Source organism: Pseudophryne corroboree, chromosome 9, assembly GCF_028390025.1.
Source record: "Pseudophryne corroboree isolate aPseCor3 chromosome 9, aPseCor3.hap2, whole genome shotgun sequence".
Taxonomy (NCBI): domain Eukaryota; kingdom Metazoa; phylum Chordata; class Amphibia; order Anura; family Myobatrachidae; genus Pseudophryne; species Pseudophryne corroboree.
In genome coordinates, this window is record NC_086452.1 from 302,330,757 (window position 1) to 302,356,006 (window position 25,250).

The 25,250-nt window shown below is 47.7% G+C and overlaps 1 protein-coding gene across 3 annotated transcripts in view; it reads right to left on the reverse strand.

The window, feature by feature from the left end:
* UBN2 (ubinuclein 2) overlaps positions 1-25,250 on the reverse strand; it is a 363,995-nt gene that overhangs the window by 263,461 nt on the left and 75,284 nt on the right. For all 3 annotated transcript variants that reach the window (XM_063940410.1, XM_063940409.1, XM_063940411.1), the window contains 2 exons: positions 4,012-4,501; positions 3,851-3,921 (listed from right to left, as the gene is read on the reverse strand). In XM_063940410.1, the coding sequence (XP_063796480.1) occupies positions 3,851-3,921; positions 4,012-4,501 (561 nt within the window). The remainder of the gene's footprint in view (positions 1-3,850; positions 3,922-4,011; positions 4,502-25,250) is intronic.

Below are 25,250 nucleotides of genomic sequence, written 5' to 3' on the forward strand. Positions count from 1 at the left end.
AATACCGGCTGACCTTGAAGCAGAGGTCTTGCTAAGCTTAGAGCATTATAAATTTACCCTTAGCTATATTTATGTGGAGAAAAGTCTCCAGACTTGATCACACTCCCTGGAAATTTTTTCCTTGTGTGACTGCTCCCCAGCCTCTCGGGCTGGCCTCCGTGGTCACCAACATCCAAAACTGAATGCCGAATCTGCGGCCCTCTAGAAGATGAGCACTCTGTAACCACCACAGGAGAGACACCCTTGTCCTTGGATATAGTGTTATCCGCTGATGCATCTGAAGATGCGATCCGGACCATTTGTCCAGCAGATCCCACTGAAAAGTTCTTGCATGAAATCTGCCGACTGGAATTGCTTCGAAGGAAGTCACCATTTTTTTACCATGGCCCTTGTGCAATGATGCACTGATTTTAGGAGGTTCCTGACTAGCTCGGATAACTCCCTGGCTTTCTCTTCCGGGAGAAACACCTTTTTCTGGACTGTGTCCAGAATCATCCCTAAGCACAGGAGACTTGTTGTCGGGATCAGCTGCGATTTTGGAATATTTAGAATCCACCCCTGCTGTTGTAACAGTATCCGAGATAGTGCTACTCCGACCTCCAACTGTTCCCTGGACTTTGCCCTTATCAGGAGATCGTCCAAGTAAGGGATAATTAAGACGCCTTTTCTTCGAAGAAGAACCATCATTTCGGCCATTACCTTGGTAAAGACCCGGGGTGCCGTGGACAATCCAAACGGCAGCGTCTGAAACTGATAGTGACAGTTCTGTACCACGAACCTGAGGTACCCTTAGTGATAAGGGCAAATTTGGGACATGGAGGTAAGCATCCCTGATGTCTCGGGACACCATATAGTCCCCTTCTTCCCGGTTCGTTTTCACTGCTCTGAGTGACTCCATCTTGATTTGAACCTTTGTAAGTGTTCAAATGTTTTAAGATTTAGAATAGGTCTCACCTAGCCTTCTGGCTTCAGTACCACAATATAGTGTGGAATAATACCCCTTTTCTTGTTGTAGGAGGGGTAATTTAATTATCACCTGCTGGGAATACAGCTCGTGAATTTTTTCCCATACTGCCTCCTTGTCGGAGGGAGACCTTGGTAAAGCAGACTTCAGGAGCCGGCGCAGGGGAAACGTCTCGACATTCCAATCTGTACCCCTGGGATACTACTTGTAGGATCCAGGGGTCCTGTACGGTCTCAGCGTCATGCTGAGAGCTTGTCAGAAGCGGTGGAACGCTTCTGTTCCTGGGAATGGGCTGCCTGCTGCAGTCTTCTTCCCTTTCCTCTATCCCTGGGCAGATATGACTCTTATAGGGACGAAAGGACTGAAGCTGAAAAGACGGTGTCTTTTTCTGCAGAGATGTGACTTAGGGTAAAAACGGTGGATTTTCCAGCAGTTGCCGTGGCCACCAGGTCCGATGGACCGACCCCAAATAACTCCTCTTCCTTTATACGGCAATACACCTTTGTGCCGTTTGGAATCTGCATCACCTGACCACTGTCGTGTCCATAAACATCTTCTGGCAGATATGGACATCGCACTTACTCTTGATGCCAGAGTGCAAATATCCCTCTGTGCATCTCGCATATATAGAAATGCATCCTTTAAATGCTCTATAGTCAATAAAATACTGTCCCTGTCAAGGGTATCAATATTTTTAGTCAGGGAATCCGACCAAGCCACCCCAGCTCTGCACATCCAGGCTGAGGCGATCGCTGGTCGCAGTATAACACCAGTATGTGTGTATATACTTTTTATGATATTTTCCAGCCTCCTGTCAGCTGGCTCCTTGAGGACGGCCCTATCTATAGACGGTACCGCCACTTGTTCTGATAAGCGTGTGAGCGCCTTATCCACCCTAAGGGGTGTTTCCCAACGCGCCCTAACTTCTGGCGGGAAAGGGTATACCGCCCATATTTTCTATCGGGGGGAACCCACGCATCATCACACACTTCATTTAATTTATCTGATTCAGGAAAAACTACGGTAGTTTTTTCACATCCCACATAATACCCTCTTTTGTGGTACTTGTAGTATCAGAAATATGTAACACCTCCTTCATTGCCCTTAACGTGTGGCCCTAATAAGGAATACGTTTGTTTATTCACCGTCGACACTGGATTCAGTGTCCCTGTCTGTGTCTGTGTCGACCGACTAAAGTAAACGGGCGTTTTAAAACCCCTGACGGTGTTTTTGAGACGTCTGGACCGGTACTAATTGTTTGTCGGCCGTCTCATGTCGTCAACCGACCTTGCCGCGTGTTGACATTATCACGTAATTCCCTAAATAAGCCATCCATTCCGGTGTCGACTCCCTAGAGAGTGACATCACCATTACAGGCAATTGCTCCGCCTCCTCACCAACATCGTCCTCATACATGTCGACACACACGTACCGACACACAGCACACACACAGGGAATGCTCTGATAGAGGACAGGACCTACTAGCCCTTTGGAGAGACAGAGGGAGAGTTTGTCAGCACACACCAAAAACGCTATAATTATATAGGGACAACCTTATATAAGTGTTTTCCCTTATAGCATCTTTTTTATATATTTCTAACGCCAAATTAGTGCCCCCCCTCTCTGTTTTAACCCTGTTTCTGTAGTGCAGTGCAGGGGAGAGCCTGGGAGCCTTCCCTCCAGCCTTTCTGTGAGGGAAAATGGCGCTGTGTGCTGAGGAGATAGGCCCCGCCCCTTTTTCGGCGGCCTCGTCTCCCGCTCTTAACGGATTCTGGCAGGGGTTAAATATCTCCATATAGCCCCCGGAGGCTATATGTGAGGTATTTTTAGCCAAAAATAGGTTTTCATTGCCTCCCAGGGCGCCCCCCTTCCAGCGCCCTGCACCCTCAGTGACTGCCGTGTGAAGTGTGCTGAGAGGAAATGGCGCACAGCTGCAGTGCTGTGCGCTACCTTAAGAAGACTGAGGAGTCTTCATGCCGCCGATTCTGGACCTCTTCTTGTTTCAGCATTTGCAAGGGGGCCGGCGGCGAGGCTCCGGTGACCATCCAGGCTGTACCTGTGATCGTCCCTCTGGAGCTAATGTCCAGTAGCCAAAGAAGCCAATCCATCCTGCACGCAGGTGAGTTCACTTCTTCTCCCCTAAGTCCCTCGTTGCAGTGATCCTGTTGCCAGCAGGACTCACTGTAAAATAAAAAACCTAAGCTAAACTTTTCTAAGCAGCTCTTTAGGAGAGCCACCTAGATTGCACCCTTCTCGGCCGGGCACAAAAATCTAACTGAGGCTTGGAGGAGGGTCATAGGGGGAGGAGCCAGTGCACACCACCTGATCCTAAAGCTTTACTTTTTGTGCCCTGTCTCCTGCGGAGCCGCTATTCCCCATGGTCCTTTCAGGAACCCCAGCATCCACTAGGACGATAGAGAAATGTGAAGTGGTTGGCAAAGTCAAGGGTAGAGAAGGAAGTTGAAAGTGGCAAAGAGATGACTGGGAAGAGAAGGTTTTTGAAATAAAAAGGTTTAGAGAGGGAGGGGGTGATACTGTAGGTTGAATGCAGAAGTTTGAAATGGAGGAAGTCGCTTGGCAGTTTGTGGGCACTTTGCAGATATCTGGTGCATTCTGGGTGCCAGGTTATGAAGAAAGTAATTTATTCCTGGAATTCTTACCATTTTGTGTTTGCTCTTTTTTTTTAAACCAATTTTAAGTACCCTTAATTTCAATGGTCAACTACATTCTACAAAATAGACGGCCTATTCCCAAAGAATAACTAAGTATGGAAGCTTTCTGTAATGGTGGTGCTTTTATTTCTATCAAACATGTATGCGTCAAAAATATACAATTGATAAAGAAATTACAGTTTTAATGAAGAACAGTAATAAACATTTTACTTACTCTAACAAAATGTTATTCATCTCTTGAGTGAAGAATTTTTTTCGACCTTCCTCATCAAACATTTTTGCCGCCTTTGAGAAATAAAAGAAAAAGAATGAAACAAAACACATACAGAGAGAAAAATCTATAGGTAGAGCCAATCAGCTGGTCTGCATACATACCACTTGCAAATCCTCAATACGTTTTTCCAGCTTTGCTGGTAGACCCTCAGGAAGAGGGGGCACTTGTTTTAGTATTTGCACTTGGGATAGATTTGTTGACTGACCAACACTGCCATTCTCCCCTGGTTCAGACGCTACAGGACTGTCATTGGATGCAGAGTCCAAAAGTTTATCAAAATCAAAGTCCCCAAGCATTTCTAGTGCACATTCTGCTTCTTGAAGAAGCTCCCGCTCGCTACCACCACCAAAGATAGCAAGAACTGGGTCATTTCCAAGAGTAAGATCAGAGTAATCATTGGCAACAGGAGCTGGGTTCGGTTTTGGAAGAGCAGAGACTACTGTTACAGTAGGTAACTCTTGCCTGCTTTCATTTTTCTGCAATGCATCTTTCTCCTTCTGAAATTTCCGAAGCATTGCAGCAAGGGACAAAGAATCCTTATACAACTTTTTCTTCTTTTTGTCAGGTTTATGAGCATTAAATGCCACCACCCTAAAAGGAAGACAAAGGTTATACATGAGATATGAAATCAGAACAGTTGTGTGTGGCACGGATGATGGATACAAAAATGTTTATTATAGCCCATAATATAGAGCAGAGGTTCTCAAACGCAGTCCTCAAGGCACCCCAGCAGTCCAGGTTTTAAGTATATCCTTGCTTGGCCACAGGTGACTTAATTAGTGCCTCAGTCAATTTGATTTATACATCTGTGCTGAGCCATGGACATACTTCAAACATGGACCATTGGGGTGCCTGGAAGACCACATTTGAGAACCTCTCGTGCAGATAATACGGAAATGAACAGGGAGTCTTTTTACTTAACTTTTCCAAGAAACAGACAAGCGCTTAACAGTAGGTGTATGGATGTTAATATAATAACTCTGCAGTAAGCTTTAAAAAAAAAAAAAAAAAAAAATCTATTTTTTTGTACTCTAAAAGTAATACATACCCCAAACTGTGACATACAAATATAAAAAGTCACCTTGGAGAGGACCTGTATAACCCCATCTACAGCATGGTGCTTTTATAGGGTCTGTGGCCAGAGACCCAGCCCACATGATAAAAAGGCAAACGCGCCACTGAAGGAGTTAAAACTCATGTAGCAGTGCCATTTTTTTAAATGTATGAATTGCCGCTAGGAACCACGTACTGTAAATACATTATGTGTTTTAACATGTTATATTTATTACTCAAAGTCTGGCTGTAGATGTATAAAATGTATAAGGAATGCTTTTATAATGGAATGTACACGGTATTTTGCTTTAGAAGGCGTTGACATTTGGGTCGAACTGAAATGCACGTAGAGAGACCCATTTGGGCGCCCAAACTGAACTTTTCATGCTCCCATTCGTTTAGTCGGGTTTAGGTACTTTGCGCACCTAAACCAGACTCTAATGGGTGCGATAGAAAGGAACAATTGAACAGATGGGAGATCGGGCGCGACAAAACAATTGAATACCCCCCTTGGAAACAAATTACTCTTGAGACATTCTCACATAAGAACGGATATGGTAATGCACCTAGCACCAGCAAGGGGGGTTTGGTGGTGACTGGACAAGCACTTTCTTTGAAACACTCTCCAGTTGGTATTTTGGTGAACATAATTTGCTTAAGATTTCCGGTACATTTGTAACAGTTACAGTATATGTTAAAATCAGACTGTATTAGGAAAGCAAACTAGTATAAACTACAGCTTTACTAACTTTAATACACTCCCACAATCCTCGATTTCTTTGTAAATGATTAACTTGACACTGTATGTTTGTTTTGCACAGAAATTAGGCCAACTGCCGTGACTCGCAAGTGCATAATTCCACACTCTAATTACTGTTCCATCTATCAGCTCCGTCTCTCTGAGCTACTTGAGAGACTTGCCTACACTCGTCTCACACACTAACTACCACAACTTATTGAACCCACTTCAGTCACGCTTTCGTGCCCAACACGCCACAGAGACAGCATTGACCAAAGTAATGAACGATCTGGTCACTGCTAGATTGAAAGGCCATTACTCACCTTCTACTCATACAAACACTAAAATCCCTAGGTCTTCAGGACACTGGGCCTAATTCAGACCTGATTGCTCGCTAGCAGTTTTTTGCAGCGCTGCGATCAGATAGTCGCCGCCTACAGGGGATTGTATTTTAACTGTGCAAGTGTGCAAACGCATGTGCAGCCGAGCGGTACAAAATTTTTTTTTTGCAGTTTCTGAGTAGCCCAGGACTTACTCAGCCACTGCGATCACTTCAACCTGTCCGAGACCGGAATTGACGTCAGACACCTGCCCTGCAAACGCTTGGACACGCCTGCGTAATTCCAACCATTCCCAGAAAACGGTCAGTTGCCACCCAGAAATGCCCTCTTCCTGTCAATCTCCTTGCGATCGCCTGTGCAAATGGATTCTTCATAAAACCCATCGCATAGCAACGATCCGCTTTGTACCCGAGCGACGCGCCTGCACATTGATGCATACGCATGTGCAGTTCTGACCTGATTGCAGCGCAGCGAAAAAAAGCTAGCGTGCGATCAGGTCTGAGTCACCCCCACAGTCCTCGCTTGGTTCTCATCCTACCTATCTAATTGCTCTTTCAGTGTTCTCTTCTCTGATTTCACATCCTCTTTGCTACCTCTATCAGTTGGAGTACAGCAAGGCTCAGTCTTCGATCCTCTGCTTTTTTCAATCTATACCTCATCTCTTGGTAAACTAATCAACTCCTTCGGATTCTTTATCATTTGTACGCTGATGATACTCAAATCTACCTAGCCTCCCCAGATTTATCACCATCTGTATTGGTGTCACTGAATGACACCTCAAACTCAACATTTCCAAAAAGAAATTAATTATATTCCTGCCAGCCAAGAGTAGTTGCTATCCTCATATCTCCATAACTGTTGACAAGGCGACAATCCACCCAACCTCACAAGCTCGCTGCCTAGGTGTGTTATCCTTGACTCTGAACTGTCCTTCATTCCACACATTAAATCCCGTCTCTAAATCATGTTGCATGCATTTAAAAAAAAAAAAAAAATCATATCCAAAATCCATCCTTATCTTACACAAGACACTGCAAAAACTCTAATCCATGCACTCATCTCCAGCAATGATTATTGCAGAGGTGGGAAAACAACGGCCCGCGGGCCGTCCTTCCTGGCCCGCTGCCTCCCACCACTGAGCAATGACAAGCGGCCCGACCGGCTGCTTGTCATTGCGCTACAATAGCTTCAAGCCGCGGCCACCATTGAGTGTGGAGAGAACAGGTCACTCACTGTGTGCAGCCGGGTGTACTGGATGGAGTCCAGTGGACAGAAGGACCAGGTAGACATCAGGCATTGGGCGGAGACTCGGAGTTGGGGGTGGAACAAACGGCAGCACTCGGACCCGGAAGATTTAAATGAAGCTGCACTGTCTGCAGTGGGGGAGCGGCGCACTGTCTGTGGCTGTGGATTGTCAATGCTACCATAAGTCTGCCAGTGCCAAGTATGCAGGGTGTGGGAGGGGGAGCTGCTAAGTGTGTCCAATGAGGGAGAGATAGGGAGAGAAGTTGCTAATATACTGGATGCGGTTTCTTTGTTTTCAGCAGTTTTTCATTTTATTTTATTATTTATATATATATATATATATATATATATATATATTTATTTTTATCATACATGGGTGGGGGGTTCTGGAGTTGCAGCAGAAAAATGCCACTATATAAATAAAAAGAGGAATATTTTGAGTGTGCGGCCCTCGAATAATCACTGGAAAGTGTTAAGTGACTACCCCGGCAGAAATAATTGCCCACCCCTGGATTATTGCAATAGTCTCCTTACTGGTCTTCCCAAGAAAAGACTCTCACCAATACAATCCATTATGAATTCAGCTGCGAGGCTAATCTTCCTAGTAAGACGTTCATCATCTGCTGATCTTCTCAGTCCCTCCATTGGATGCCCATATTATACTGCATATAGTATAAAATACTTATTCTCTTATATAAAGCTATTAACCAAACTACACTAACATATCTCTTCTCTTATCTCAAAATATCTCCGAACTTGACCTCTCCGTTCTGCACAAGATCTGCATTTCTCATCTGCACAGATCACTCACTCCCATTCACAATTGCAGGGCCGCTCCCACCCTATAAAATGTCCTCCCACGCACAATAAGACCCTCCTCTAGTTTCCAAACTTTCAAGCGTTCCCTGAAAACTCACCTATTCAGGTGAGCCTATAAAATTCCTGAAGCGCCCATATAACCTTCAGAAGCATTCATATCTAATTACATCCCATAACGACTGTCTTTACAATCTGGTGACTGCTATGCTATAGATAGGAAGGATACACAAGCATAGGCTATTTCCTACTTCCCTATAGATTGTAAGCTTGCGAGCAGGGCCGTCCTACCTCTATGTCTGTCTGTTATTACCCAGTTTGTTTTATCACTGTTGATTCCAATTGTAAAGCACAATGGAATATGCTGCGCCATATAAGAAACTGTAAATAAAAACTGAAAAAAATTCACATGTACCCATGACCCCTAATTTCTTGCGCTCAGCTGCGCCATGTACAAAGGTCCCTCTTCCTGAGGTAATATTGGCGGTATGTAACACCCGGATAATTTCTGATCCCTGAAAATAAACAAATTATGGCCGCAAGGTTCGAGGTGCTCGTAGTGATATCAGATACATGTCCAGTGCGGATTTGAAACAGCTATGTCAAAACATAGACAGTGGAAGAATTCCAATAAGAGCCTTGTGAGTGCATCCCAGGAAGGAGTAATCAATCAAAAAAGTGATCTGCCATAGTCACTTTGAGAAATGCAGGGCATAGTTTGCATGAAATTGCTTATCTAGAGAAGGTTTCTCATGAACAGTGTACATGAATGCCCATGGGTCAGATTCCAAACAGCTGTTCTGACGGAAATGAGGAAGAAAAACAGTCTCCATCGCTAAAGTGTCAAGTCGCCTTGTAGCCGGTGGCTAGAAGGGATGTGTTGCAGCCAGAAAAACACTGATTAGGCCATAAAAAGATGCTACTGTTGGCTAAAAAGTACAGGAGCTGGACAACTGGTCAGTGGAAGAAGGTTCTTTTCATAGAAGAATAGAAATTTGAGGTGTGTGGATCCAAGAGGCGCAAGTTCATTCGTCGTGCGTCAGGCAAGTGCATGCTTCCTGCTTGCATTCAGCCCACAGTCAAGCATAGCGAAGGTTCTATTACAGTCTGGTATGGTTTTGAAAGTGGTGCTGTTGATGACTTTGTAAACATCGAAGGAATCATGGACTCCAAACACTACCACAACATTCCATCCTTTCCATCACCCACCTAATTGGTCAGCGATGGGATGGTGCGAAAATTCCATTTGCACGGGTGATTGCAAGGTGATTGACAGGAGGAAGCAGATTGTGGGTGGTAACTGACAGTTTACTGGAAGTGTTCGGAAAAACGCAGGCATGCCCAAGTGTATTCAGTGAGGGTGTCAGACGGCAGCTCCGGGCCTGATCAGCCCGATGTTATCACACTATAGGAGTAAGTCCTGGGCTGCGCAGAGACTGCACGAAGAAGATTTTAGCAGCTCGGCGTACACACAGCATCGCACAGTTGCACGGCGAATATACACTCCCACCCCCACCCCACCCCTCCCCCGGAGGCGGCAACTATCTGAACGCAGAACAGCAAAATTATCAGCCCAGCGATCAGATCAGAATGGCACCCATAGTTTGGCCACCTCAGAGTCCTGACTGCAATCCAACTGAACTCCTTTGGGATCAACTTGACAGGTGTCTTCGAGATGCGCAAGTAACAAGTAAAAAAAAAAATAGGATTTTAATTACCTACCGGTAAATCCTTTTCTCGCAGTCCATAAGGGATATTGGGGAATTAGTATGAAAGGGGTATAGACGGAGTCCAAAAGGAGCCAGTGCACTTTAAATTTCTTCAACTGGGTGTGCTGGCTCCTCCCCTCTATGCCCCCTCCCACAGGCAGTTATAGGTAAAATAGTGCCCGAAGGAGAATGAACATACTTGAGAGAAGGAACATAATGAATGGTGAGATTCACACACCAGCACACCAATAACAAAACGACCAGCAACTGCTGGTAACAAAAACAGCAACAGCTGAACAGGTAACCATATAAGAGAAAACCTGCAGAAAAGTCAACGCACTGAGGCGGGCGCCCAAGGGTGGTCATTCAGAGTTGTTCGCTCGCTAGCTGCTTTTAGCAGCACTGCAAACGCTAGGCCGCCGCCCTCTGGGAGTGTATCTTAGCTTAGCAGAATAGCGAACGAAAGATTAGCAGAACTGCTACTAAATAATTCCTTGCAGTTTCTGAGTAGCTCCAGACCTACTCCTAGATTGCGATCACCTCAGTCCGTTCAGTTCCTGGTTTGACGTCACAAACACGCCCTGCGTTCGTCCAACCACTCCCCCGTTTCTCCAGCCACTCCTGCGTTTTTACCTGGCACGCCTGCGTTTTATAGCACACTCCCTGAAAATGGACAGTTACCGCCCAGAAACACCCACTTCCTGTCAATCACACTACAATCACTCGATCGATGAAAAAACGTTGCTCGTGCTTGTGTAAATCTACCAAGTTTTGTGTTAAATTACTTAGCGCATGCACGCTGCGTACCATGCACATGCGCATTTCCCAACTAATCGCTGCGTTGCGAAAAACGGCAACGAGCGAACAACTCAGAATGACCACCCATATCCCTTATGGACTACGAGAAAAGGATTTACCAGTAGCTAATTATAATCCTATTTTCTCTAGCATCCATAAGGGATATTGGGGAATTAGTACGATGGGAACATCCCAAACAGTCAGGAATGTGCGGAGACGTCTGCAGCACCGCCTGTCCAAACTGGGAATCCTCTTTGGCCAGGGTATTAAACCTGTAGAACATCAAAGGTGTTCTTCCCCGACCAGGTAGCAGCTCGGAATATTTGCAAGGCCGAGACTCCACGAGCAGCCGCCCAGGAAGACCCCACTAATCTTGTAGAGTGGGCCTTCAGAGACTGTGGAACAGGCAAGACTGCCGACACATAGGCCTGTTGGATAGTAAGCCTAAGCAAACGAGCAATGGACTGTTTAGAAGCAGAGCAACTCTTTCTGTGCATCATATAGCACAAACAAGGAACCCATCTTTCTGATCCGAGCCGTCCTCTTGATAAAGATCTTCAAGGCTCACACAGCATCCAATGCCTCCAGAGGGACAGAAGTGCCAGAACTCCAGAGGGACAGAAGTGCCAGAACTTGACGGAACCACAATAGGCTGATTTAAGTGGAACGCAGAGGCGACCTTTGACAGGAACTGCTGCCTAGTCCTGAGCTCCACTCTGTCCTCGTAAAAGACCAAATAGGAACTTTTACACGATAGGGCCCCCAATTCTGAAACACGCCTAGCAGAAGCCAGAGGCAACAACATCACCATCTTCCACGTAAGGTACTTGTCTTCTACTGTCATCAGAGGTTCAAACCAGAAGGACTGTAGAAATTCCAACACTACACACTCAAATACAAGGGTGCAGTGGGCGACACAAAAGGAGGTTGTATGTGAAGTAAACCTTGCAAGAAGGTCTGAAGTTCTGGCAACACTTGCCAATTTCTTCTGGAAGAAAATTGAGAGAGCTGAAATCTGGACCTTAATGGAACCCAGACGTAAGCCCTTATCCACACCAGCCTGCAGGAAACGTCCTAAGTGGAACTCTGCAGGCGGATAAGTGCGTTCCTCGCACCAAGAGACAATCTCTTCTCCAGATATGATGGTGTTTTGACGTCACAGGTTTCCTTGCCTGAACCATGGCAGCAATAACCTGTTTGGAAAGGTCATTGTGAGCTAGGATGTTCTGCTCAACCTCCATGTCGTCAAACGAAGTCGCCGGTAGTCCGGGTAGACGAACGGTCCTTGTTGAAGAAGATCTCTTTTTTTTGGAAAGGGTTTTCTACGGACATGTCCTGAAGATCTGCGTACCACGCCCTCCGAGGACAATATGGGGCAATCAGAATTACCTGGACTCTGATTCCTGATTCGCTTTAGCACCCTTGGCAGCAATGGAATCAGAGGAAACAGGTAGACCAGCCAGTAAGGCCAAGGCGACGTCAGTGCATCTACAACCCTAGCCTGAGGGTCCCTGGTTCGTGAGAAATACCAGCGAAGCTTCTTATTGAGTCTAGAAGTCATCATGTCGATTTGTGGGCACCTCCACCAGTCAGTGATCTGCTGAAACACCTGATGGCCAGAGATCGTGACGACTTCGGAAGTCCGCTTCCCAGTTGTCTACTCCCAGAATGAAGATTGCAGACAGTGCTCTTGCATTTCTCTCTGCCCACAGGAGTATCTGACACCTCTCGCATGCAGGCCCTGCTTTTCGTTCCTCCTTGCAGATTTATGAACGCCACTGCCGTGGCGTTGTCTGACTGAACTTGGATCGCATGATCCCGGAGTAGAGGAGAGGCCTGAAGCAGGGCATTGTAGTTCGCCCGAAGTTCCATAATCATGATCAGAAGGAGGGCTTCTTGGGCTGAACACCTGCCATGGAACTGAGCCCAGTGGGTGACAGCTTCCCTTCCTCTCCGACTCGCATCTGTCATGAGGAGGATCCAATCCTGAATCCCGAAACTTTGACCTTCCAGTAGATTTAATGACTGCAGCCACCACAGAAGGGAAATCCTGGTCTGAGGTGACAGCCATATTATCTGGTGCATCTGAAGCGATACGGACCACTTGTTCAGGAGATCCAATTGAAATTTTTTGGCATGGAACCTTCCATACTGGATCACCTCGTATGAGGCTAACATTTTCCCCAACAATCTTATACAAAGATGGATGGATATACGAGTAGGCCGTAGAACCATGCAGACCATCTCCTGGAGTGTTCTCGCTTTGTCCTCTGGGAGAAACACTTTCTGGCCCACAGTATCCAGCAACATTCCTAGGAACAGGAGCCAACTCAGCAGGTGGGACTTCTGTCACCATGGGTGGATCCTCAAATTAACAGACGTTGGATAGTGTGGTCTATATGGAGCAATAAAAGCTCCCTAGATCTGGCTTTTATTAAGAGATAAATATTGACCCCCTGGACCCAGAGTTGGAACATCATCTCCGTCATCACCTTCGTAAACACCCTTGGAGCTGTGGACAGGCCGAAGGGTAGTGCCTGGAACTAGTAGTGATCGTCCAGAAGGTCAAGCCTCAGGTAAGCCTGGTGAGGTCACCAAATCGGGATATGAAGATAGGCGTCCTTTATATCCAGGTAGACCGTTCTTCCAGGCCCGCAATCACTGCTCGCAAGGATTCCAACTTGAACTTAAAAACCTTTTAGGTAAGGGTTCAAGGATTTGAGATTCAAAATGGGCCTTACCGAACCATCCGGTTTTGGTACTACGAACATGTTGGAGTAGTAACCCTTTCCCTGTTGCAGTGGCACTGGAACAATGACTTGGGACTGGACCAATTTTAGGATGGCATGTTGCAGCGTAACACACGTATCCTCCAAAGCTGGTAAGCTTGATTTGAAAAATCATTGGGGTAGAGCGCCGTCGAACTCCAGCTTATAGCCCTGAGAAATGAGGTCCCTTACCCAGGTATCCTGGCAGAATCTTTCCCAGATGCGGCTGAAGTGACGCAGCCGAGCTCCCACCTCGAGATCCCCTCGGGATGGGTGGGCACAGTCATGCTGAGGCCTTAGTGGAAGCTAAACTGGTGCTCTGGTCCCGAGAACCTGCATATGCTGGTTCTCTTGTCTTACCGACGGTACCTCTAGCCGCATTGGAGGCACCTCTGACACTAGATCTAAATCTGCTAGACCGAATGGACTGGGCAGACGGCCCCGGGTAGGAACGTCTAGCCGGCGGGGCCCCAGAGCAGAGAAACGTGGATTTCCCCGCAGTAACTTTAGAAATTCACCCAGAAAAGCTAATCCCCTGAAAAAGGAAGAGACTCTACACTGCGCTTGGACTCTGCGTCCGCTATCCACTGACGCAACCACAAAGCTCTGCGCGCCAACACTGCCATAGCTGTGGTCCTAACATTAATATTGCCTATCTCCTTGAGAGAGTCACACAGTACGCGTGCAGTGTCTTGAATATGTTTTAGGAGAGTCACCGTAGTGACCAGGGACATATCCCCCCGAGTGGCCCTCTTGAATTGGAGTAGCCCATGTATGAATGGCATGAGTCATACAGCAACCCGCCATGACCGGTCTTTGTGATATACCAGCCGCTATGTAGACAAACTTCAGTGTAGTCTCTAATCCCAGGGTCCTTTATGGTAAAGGAGCCCGAAGCTGGCAGTACCGCCTTTTTAGAGAGGCGGAAGACTGATACATCTACAGCCGGGGGTTCTTCCCAGATTTTCCTGCCTTCAGGAGCAAATGGGAAAGTGTGCAAAAAATAAGATTTTACTCACCGGTAAATCTATTTCTCGTAGTCCGTAGTGGATGTGGGGAACTCCGAAAGGACCATGGGGAATAGCGGCTCCGCAGGAGTCTGGTCACAACTAAAAGAAAGCTTTTAGACTACCTGGTGTGCACTGGCTCCTCCCACTATGACCCTCCTCCAAGCCTCAGTTAGGATACTGTGCCCGGAAGAGCTGACACAATAAGGAAGGATTTTGAATCCCGGGTAAGACTCATACCAGCCAGACCATTCACACCGTATAACTCGTGATACCATATCCAATTAACAGTATGAAACATAACTGAGCCTCTCAACAGATGGCTCATAACAATAACCCTTTAGTGAACAATAACTATGTACAATTATTGCAGACAAACCGCACTTGGGATGGGCGCCCAGCATCCACTACGGACTACGAGAAATAGATTTACCGGTGAGTAAAATCTTATTTTCTCTAACGTCCTAGTGGATGCTGGGAACTCCGAAAGGACCATGGGGATTATACCAAAGCTCCCAAACGGGCGGGAGAGTGCGGATGACTCTGCAGCACCGAATGAGAGAACTCAAGGTCCTCCTCAGCCAGGGTATCAAATTTGTAGAATTTTGCAAACGTGTTTGCCCCTGACCAAGTAGCAGCTCGGCAAAGTTGTAAAGCCGAGACCCCTCGGGCAGCCGCCCAAGATGAGCCCACCTTCCTTGTAGAATGGGCTTTAACTGATTTAGGATGCGGCAGTCCAGCCGCAGAATGCGCCAGCTGAATTGTGCTACAAATCCAGCGAGCAATAGTCTGCTCAGAAGCAGGAGCACCCAGTTTATTGGGTGCATACAGGATAAATAGCGAGTCAGTTTTCCTGACTCCAGCCGTCCTGGAAACATAAATTTTCAAGGCCCTGACTACGTCCAGTAACTTGGAATCCTCCAAGTCGCTAGTAGCCGCAGGCACCACAATAGGTTGGTTCAAGTGAAAAGCAGATACCACCTTAGGGAGAAACTGGGGACGAGTCCTCAATTCTGCCCTATCCATATGGAAAATCAGATAAGGGCTTTTATATGACAAAGCCGCCAATTCTGATACACGCCTGGCCGAAGCCAAGGCCAATAACATGACCACTTTCCACGCGAGATATATTTTAGATCCACGGTCTTTAGTGGCTCAAACCAATGTGATTTTAGGAAATTAAACACCACGTTGAGATCCCAGGGTGCCACTGGATGCACAAAAGGGGGCTGAATATGCAGCACTCCTTTTACAAATGTCTGAACTTCAGGTAGTGAAGCTAGTTCTTTTTGGAAGAAAATCGACAGAGCCGATATCTGTACCTTAATGGAGCCTAATTTTAGGCCCATAGTCACTCCTGCCTGTAGGAAGTGCAGAAATCGACCCAGCTGAAATTCCTCTGTTGGGGCCTTATTGGCCTCACACCAAGCAACATATTTTCGCCATATGCGGTGATAATGTTTTACAGTTACATCTTTCCTGGCTTTAATCAGCGTAGGAATGACATCCTCCGGAATGCCCTTTTCCTTTAGGATCCGGCGTTCAACCGCCATGCCGTCAAACGCAGCCGCGGTAAGTCTTGGAATAGACCGGGCCCCTACTGCAGCAGGTCCTGTCTGAGCGGCAGAGGCCATGGGTCCTCTGAGATCATCTCTTGAAGTTCCGGGTAACACGCTCTTGTTGGCCAATCCGGAACCACGAGTATTGTCCTTACTCCTCGTTTTCTTATTATTCTCAGTACCTTTGGTATGAGAGGCAGAGGAGGGAACATATAAACTGACTGGTACACCCACGGTGTCACTACAGCGTCCACCGCTACCGCCTGAGGGTCCCGTGACCTGGCGCAATATCTCTCTAGTTTTTTGTTTAGGCGGGACGCCATCATGTCCACCTGTGGCCGTTCCCAACGATTTACAATCAGTGTGAAGACTTCTGGATGAAGTCATCACTCTCCCGGGTGGAGGTCGTGCCTGCTGAAGAAGTCTGCTTCCCAGTTGTCCACTCCCGGAATGAACACTGCTAACAGTGCTAGTACGTGATTTTCCGCCCATCGGAGAATCCTTGTGGCTTCTGCCATTGCCGTCCTGCTTCTTGTGCCGCCCTGTCGGTTTACATGGGCGACCGCCGTGATGTTGTCTGACTGGATCAGTACCGGCTGGTGTAGAAGCAGGGGTTTTGCCTGACTTAGGGCATTGTAAATGGCCCTTAGTTCTAGAATATTTATGTGTAAGGAAGTCTCCTGACTCGACCATAGTCCTTGGAAGTTTCTTCCCTGTGTGACTGCCCCCCAGCCTCGAAGGCTGGCATCCGTGGTCACCAGGACCCAGTCCTGTATGCCGAATCTGCGGCCCTCTAGAAGATGAGCACTCTGCAGCCACCACAGCAGAGACACCCTGGTTCTTGGAGACAGGGTTATTAGCCGATGCATCTGAAGATGCGATTCGGACCATTGGTCCAACAGGTCCCACTGAAAGATTCTGGCATGGAACCTGCCGAAAGGAATTGCTTCGTAAGAAGCCACCATCTTTCCCAGGACTCGCGTGCAGTAATGCACAGACACCTGTTTTGGTTTCAGGAGGTCTCTGACTAGAGATGACAGCTCCTTGGCTTTCTCCTCCGGGAGAAACACTTTTTTCTGGACTGTGTCCAGAATCATTCCCAGGAACAGTAGACGTGTCGTCGGAACCAGCTGTGACTTTGGAATATTCAGAATCCAACCGTGCTGGTGTAGCACCTCTTGAGATAGTGCTACACCTACCAACAACTGCTCCCTGGATCTCGCCTTTATTAGGAGATTGTCCAAGTACGGGATAATTAAAACTCCCTTTTTTCGAAGGAGTATCATCATTTCCGCCATTACCTTGGTAAACACCCTCGGTGCCGTGGACAGTCCAAACGGCAGCGTCTGGAATTGGTAATGGCAATTCTGTACAGCAAATCTGAGGTACTCCTGGTGAGGATGATAAATGGGGACATGCAGGTAAGCATCCTTGATGTCCAGGGATACCATGTAATCCCCCTCGTCCAGGATTGCAATAACCGCCCTGAGCGATTCCATCTTGAACTTGAATTTTTTTATGTATGTGTTCAAGGATTTCAAATTTAAAATGGGTCTCACCGAACCGTCCGGTTTCGGTACCACAAACAGTGTGGAATAGTAACCCCGTCCTTGTTGAAGTAGGGGCACCTTGACTATCACCTGCTGGGAATACAGCTTGTGAATTGCCTCTAGCACAGCCTCCCTGCCCGAGGGAGTTGTTGGCAAGGCAGATTTGAGGAAACGGCGAGGGGGAGACGCCTCGAATTCCAGCTTGTACCCCTGAGATACTACTTGAAAGATCCAGGGATCCACCTGTGAGCGAGCCCACTGATCGCTGAAATTTTTGATGCGGCCCCCCACAGTACCTGGCTCCGCCTGTGGAGCCCCACCGTCATGCGGCGGACTTGGAAGAAGCGGGGGAGGACTTTTGCTCCTGGGAACCTGCTGTTTGTTGCAGCCTTTTTCCCCTACACCTCTGCCGCTGGACAGAAAAGACCCGCCTTTTCCTCGCCTGTTTTACTGGGTCCGAAAGGACTGTACCTGATAAAACTGCGCTTTCTTAGGCTGTGAGGGAACATGGGGTAAAAATGCTGACTTCCCAGCTGTTGCTGTGGAAACTAGGTCCGAGAGACCATCCCCGAATAACTCCTCACCCTTATAAGGCAAAACTTCCATGTGCCTTTTGGAATCTGCATCCCCTGTCCACTGCCGAGCCCATAAGCCTCTCCTAGCAGAAATGGACAATGCACTTATTTTAGATGCCAGCCGGCAGATCTCCCTCTGTGCATCTCTCATGTATAAGACTGAGTCTTTTATATGCTCTATGGTTAGCAGAATAGTGTCCCTGTCTAGGGTGTCAATATTTTCTGACAGGGAATATGACCATGCAGCGGCAGCACTGCACATCCATGGTGACGCAATAGCTGGTCTAAGTATAATGCCTGAGTGTGTATATACAGACTTCAGGATCGCCTCCTGCTTTCTATCCGCAGGCTCCTTCAGGGCGGCCGTATCCGGAGACGGAAGTGCCACCTTTTTAGACAAACGTGTGAGCGCTTTATCCACCCTAGGAGGTGTTTCCCAACGTGCCCTATCCTCTGACGGGAAAGGGAACGCCATTAGTAATTTTTTTGAGATTACCAATCTTTTATTGGGGAAAGCCCACGCTTCTTCACACACTTCATTTAATTCTTCAGATGGGGGAAAAACTACGGGTAGTTTTTTCTCCCCAAACATAATACCCTTTTTAGTGGTACCTGGGTTTATATCCGAAATGTGTAACACCTCTTTCATTGCCTCAATCATGCAACGAATGGCCCTAGTGGACATTAGATTAGACTCATCGTCGTCGACACTGGTATCAGTATCCGTGTCGACATCTGCGTCTGCCATCTGAGGTAGCGGGCGTTTTAGAGCCCCTGATGGCCTTTGAGACACCTGGGCAGGCACGAGCTGAGAAGCCGGCTGTCCCGCATTTGGCATGTCGTCAAATTTTGTGTGTAAGGAATCGACACTTGCACGCAATTCCTTCCATAAAACCATCCACTCAGGTGTCTGCCCCGCAGGGGGTGACATCACTTCTATAGGCATCTGCTCCGCCTCCACATAATTTTCCTCATCAAACATGTCGACACAGCCGTACCGACACACCGCACACACACCGGGAATGCTCTAACAGAGGACAGGACCCCACAGAAGCCCTTTGGGGAGACAGAGAGTATGCCAGCACACACCAGAGCACTATATAATGCAGGGACTAACTGAATTATGTCCCCTATAGCTGCTATAATATTTACTGCGCCTAAATTTAGTGCCCCCCCTCTCTTTTTTTACCCTTTCTGTAGTGTAGACTGCAGGGGAGAGCCAGGGAGCTTCCTTCCAGCGGAGCTGTGAGGGAGAAATGGCGCCAGTGTGCTGAGGGAGATAGCTCCGCCCCTTTTTCGCAGACTTTTCTCCCACTTTTTTAAGGATTCTGGCAGGGGTAATTATCACATATATAGCCTCTGGGGCTATATATTGTGATTGTTTTGCCAGCCAAGGTGTTTTTATTGCTGCTCAGGGCGCCCCCCCCAGCGCCCTGCACCCTCAGTGACCGGAGTGTGAAGTGTGTATGAGGAGCAATGGCGCACAGCTGCAGTGCTGTGCGCTACCTTGGTGAAGACAGAAGTCTTCATGCCGCCGATTTTCCGGACTTCTTCTTGCTTCTGGCTCTGTAAGGGGGACGGCGGCGCGGCTCCGGGAACGAACACCAAGGCCAGTTCCATGCGGTCGATCCCTCTGGAGCTAATTGTGTCCAGTAGCCTAAGAAGCCCAAGCTAACTGCAAGTAGGTAGGTTCGCTTCTTCTCCCCTTAGTCCCTCGTTGCAGTGAACCTGTTGCCAGCAGGTCTCACTGTAAAATAAAAAACCTAAAATATACTTTCTTTCTAAGAGCTCAGGAGAGCCCCTAGTGTGCATCCAGCTCGGCCGGGCACAAAAATCTAACTGAGGCTTGGAGGAGGGTCATAGTGGGAGGAGCCAGTGCACACCAGGTAGTTCTTTTAGTTGTGCCCAGACTCCTGCGGAGCCGCTATTCCCCATGGTCCTTTCGGAGTTCCCAGCATCCACTAGGACGTTAGAGAAACAGTTTTGTCACTTGATATTTCTTATCTGGATTTTTCCAGGCTAACTTAAACAGGTCATCCAGCTCTGCAGAATCATGGAAAGTGACACTGAGTTTATTCTGTGTTAAAAAAAACAACTGCTGTGCTGCAGCGTCCTCTAGAGGGAGTTTTAATATGTCCTGTATAGCAAGAATAAGGGGCTCAATACCCTGTGTAGAAGGGGAATCCGCAGTAACAGGATCCAATTCCTCCCCCTCCTTTTGTGGTCCTGGTCTAGAGAGGGGAGGCTGTGGAGCATCTAGCATCAAATAGGTCTGCAACGGCCTACTGCAGTTGTTGAGTTTTCTGAGTATTAGCAGTGAGCTGAGGTGATATATCGGACATCATGCATCTAGCCAGGAAGGCTCTTGACCCCCCCCCCCCCCCAAGCGCCCTCACTGAGTTACGAGGACTGGCTGCATTGTTCACTTTATATGGAACCAGATGTAGAGGGGGAGAATCTGGTGTGACATACACTGCATAATTGGTGTTTTATAATGTTTACAGTAAACAAATCTTATACACATATAAAAGCAAGCCTGCCCTTACTGTATGCGAGAGGGAGACCGAGAGAAGGGAACAGCACACCCAAGCTAAACTGCCTCAGCGAGACTGCAAGCTGTTATATCACAGTGTAACACCGAAGTTTCAGTCCTTTTCAGGACACAGATTGTGTGCAATAATAGCTGTCCCCCTTTGCTACACCCCTGTACCAGTTTTTCTGCATAGCCTGAGTGTCTGGAGGAGCTGTGTGTGCCTGCTGCTGCAGCTGTAAGCAGAGAAAGTCACCAAAATGCTGCTGGTCCCGCTCTGAGGAAGCTCCGCCCCTGTAATGGCGCCAGAGCTTCATAGATATTTATACTGGCAAAGTCTCCACAAAGATCACAGAAGTGTAAGTTTCCACTACCGCTGCCAGTGTACACAGGGGGGCTATAGCAGATCCCCCCAGGAGGAACCCGTATACCGCCCCTGTGTTTTGCTGCACCAAGAGGTGCAGCAAAGAGCACAAGGTTTGTACTCCCCACTCTTATCACCTTCAGGCTATTGGTAGGGGTGTGCGGCGTGCTGCGATTGTGACCGCAAAGGCACAGTAGTACACGACTCTTAGTTCCAGAATATTTATTGGAAGAATGGATTCCAGACTTGACCACCTTCCTTGGAAGGTTTCCCCTTGAGTGACTGCGCTCGAACCCCCGAGACTTGCATCCGTGGTTAGAAGGATCCAGTTCGGAACCCCGGACCTGCGGCCCTCCAGAAAGTGTGGCATTTGCAGCCACCAGAGGAGTGAAATCCTTGCTTTCGGCAACAGACGTATCCTCTGGTGCATGTGCAGATGAGATCCCGGCCACTTGTCTAGGAGATCCAGTTGGAAGGACAGAGCATGAAACCTTCCGTACTGTAGAGCCTCGTAGGAGGCAACCATCTTCCCCAGAAGGCGAATGCACTGACGAACCAATACCCGGGAGGACTTCAGGATATCCCGGACCATAGATTGTATCACCAACGCTTTCTCCACCGGTAGAACCATCATCTTTGCCATCACCTTGGTGAACACCCTCGGTGCCGTGGAGAGACCGAATGGCAGTGCCTGGAACTGATAGTGACTGTCTAACAGTGAAAATCTGAGCTAAGCCTGATGCGGCAGCCAAATCGGAATGTGGAGGTACGCATCCTTGATATCCAGGGATACCAGAAACTCGCCCTCCTCCAGACCTGAGATCACCGCTATCAGAGACTCCAATTTGAATTTGAACTACCTCAGGTAAGGATTTAATGATTTCAAGTTCAAAATCGGTCTGACCGACCCATCCGGTTTCGGTACCACGAAAAGGTTTGAATAGTAACCCCCGTGTTGCATATGAGGTGGAACTGAAACAATGACCGCTGACCTTTCCAATTTTTGGATGGCTTCCAAAAGGATAGCCCTTTCTGTCAGTAAAGCTGGCAAGCCTGATTGGAAGAATCGGTGAGGCGGGAGGTCTTGAAACTCCAGTCTGTATCCATGGGACACAATATCCTGGATCCAGGCTAGACAACACCCAGACGTGGCTGAAACGTTCAAGTCTCACCCCCACCGGCCCGTTCTCCAGGCTGTGCAGACCACCGTCATGTTGAGGATTTTGAGAAACCAGAAGCAGGCTTCTGGTCCTGGGAACCTGCAGTTGCAGGCTTCTTGGATTTTGCCCGACCACCTATAAAGTGGATTTTTTCGTCTTAGCAGTCCGAAAAGACTGCGATGTAGATGAAGAAAAGGATTTCTTCGTAGAAGGCGTAGCTGAAAGAAGAAAGGGTGACTTACCCGCGGTTGCCGTGAAAATCCACGCATCCAACACTTCCCCCAAATAAAGTCTGATCTGTGAAGGGTAGGTTCTCCACACTTCTCCTGGATTCCGCGTCTGCAGACCATTGGCGTAGCCAGAATCCCCTGCGAGCTGAGACGGCCATAGAAGATATTCTTGCATTCAGCGTACCCAGGTCCTTCATGGACTCCACCATGAAACCTGCATAATCCTGTATGTTACATAAAAACATGTCACTTCTATCCAAGTCCTCTAGTAAACGCCACTCCTGAAGCAGTGTATATGGATTTGAGCATAGTGTCAATTTTACGATCAGCCGGTTCTTTTAAAGCGGTAGATCCTGGGACAGGTAAAACCACCTTTTTTGACAGTGTGGAGACAGATGCGTCAACTATGGGTGGGTTTTCCTATTTTTTTCTATCCTCCTCAGGGAAGGGAAAAGCAACCAGACTCCTTTTTGGGATCTGGAATTTCTTCTCCGGGTTTTCCCAGGATTTTTTAAATAGAGCGTTCAATTCTTTAGACACAGGGAAGGTTATCGAGGCTTTCTTATTGTCTGTGAAGTAAGCCTCTTCAATCTGCTCAGGTGGTGTGTCATTAATGTTTAACACATCCTTAATGGCCTTAATCATGAGCTGCACCCCCTTTGCAAGGGATGCCGCCCCCCTCTGCACATCCCCATCACCGTCTGCAGTGTCAGAGTTGGTATCAGTGTCAGCTTGCATAATCTGGGCAAGTGCACGTTTCTTTGGGTATATGCTAGGGGATTTAGAAGGAATAGGAACAGAACCTGAACAAACTGCCATAGACTTCTTTAAAACCTGAGTTTCAGCCTCAGTATGAGCCACCCTAGTAGAAAATAAGATTTTAAACCTACCGGTAAATCTATTTCTCCTAGTCCGTAGAGGATGCTGGAGACTCCGTAAGGACCATGGGGTATAGATGGGCTCCGCAGGAGATAGGGCACCTAAAAAGAACTTTGACTATGGGTGTGCACTGGCTCCTCCCTCTATGCCCCTCCTCCAGACCTCAGTTAAAGAACTGTGCCCAGAGGAGATGGACAATACAAGGCAGGATTTAGCAATCCAAGGGCAAGATTCATACCAGCCCACACCAATCATACCATGTAACCTGGAACATACATAACCAGTTAACAGTATGAACAAACAACAGTAACGGCCCAAGACCGATGTCCACTGTAACATAACCCTTATGTAAGCAACAACTATATACAAGTCTTGCAGAGTTTCCGCACTGGGACGGGCGCCCAGCATCCTCTACGGACTAGGAGAAATAGATTTACTGGTAGGTTTAAAATCTTATTTTCTCTTACGTCCTAGAGGATGCTGGGGACTCCGTAAGGACCATGGGGTTTATACCAAAGCATCCAATCGGGCGGGAGAGTGCGTATGACTCTGCAGCACCGACTGAACAAACGCTAGGTCCTCATCAGCCAGGGTATCAAACTTGTAGAATTTAGCAAAAGTGTTTGACCCCGACCAAGTCACCACTCGGCAAAGTTGTAATGCCGAGACGCCTCGGGCAGCCGCCCAAGAAGAGCCCACCTTCCTAGTGGAATGGGCCTTAACCGAATTTGGTACCGGCAATCCAGCCGTAGAGTGAGCCTGCTGAATCGTATTACAGATCCAGCGAGCAATAGTCTGCTTCGAAGCAGGAGCGCCAATCTTATTGGCCGCATACAAGACAAACAGAGCCTCTGTTTTCCTAATTCTAGCCGTCCTGGCTACATAAATTTTTAAGGCCCTGACTACGCCCAGGGATCTGGAATCCTCCAGGTCACTTGTAGCCACAGGCACCACAATAGGTTGATTCATATGGAACGAACAAACCACCTTAGGCAAAAATTGCAGACGTGTTCTCAATTCAGCTCGATCCACATGAAAAATCAAGTAGGGGCTTTTGTGTGACAAAGCCGCCAATTCTGACACTCGCCTTGCTGATGCTAAGGCCAACAACATGACCACCTTCCAGGTAAGAAATTTAAACTCAACCTTGTTAAGTGGTTCAAACCAGTGTGATTTTAGGAACTGCAACATCACGTTCAGGTCCCATGGTGCCACTGGAGGCACAAAAGGGTGCTGGATGTGCAGCACTCCCTTTACAAACGTCTGGACTGCTGGAAGAGAAGCCAATTCCTTTTGAAAGAAAATCGAGAGGGCCGAAATCTGTACCTTAACAGAGCCTAATTTCAGGCCCATATCCACTCCTGTCTGTAGGAAGTGGAGAAGACGACCCAGATGAAAATCTTCCGTAGGTGCATTCTTGGTCTCACACCAAGACACATACTTTCGCCAGATACGGTGATGTTTTATCGTCACCTCCTTCCTAGCCTTTATTAAAGTAGGGATGACCTCTTCCGGAATCTCCTTTTTCGCTAGGATTTGGCGTTTAACCGCCATGCCGTCAAACGTAACCGCAGTAAGTCTTGAAATACACAGGGCCCCTGCTGCAACAGGTCTTCCCTCAGAGGAAGAGGCCAGGGATCTCCTGTGAGCATCTCTTGTAGATCCGAGTACCAGGCCCTTTGAGGCCAGTCTGGGACAACGAGTATCGTTCGTACTCTTCTTCGTCTTATGATCCTCAAAACCCTCTGTGATGAGGAAGAGGAGGAAACACGTAGACCGATTTGAACACCCACGGTGTTACCAGAGCGTCTACTGCCTGAGGGTCCCGAGACCTGGCGCAATACCTCCGAAGTTTTTTTGTTGAGGCGTGACGCCATCATGTCTATTTGAGGAGTTCCCCCAAAGACGTGTTACATCTGCAAAGACTTCTTGATGAAGTCCCCACTCTCCTGGATGGAGATAGTGTCTGCTTCCCAGTTGTCCACTCCCGGAATGAAGACAGCTGACAGAGCGCTTA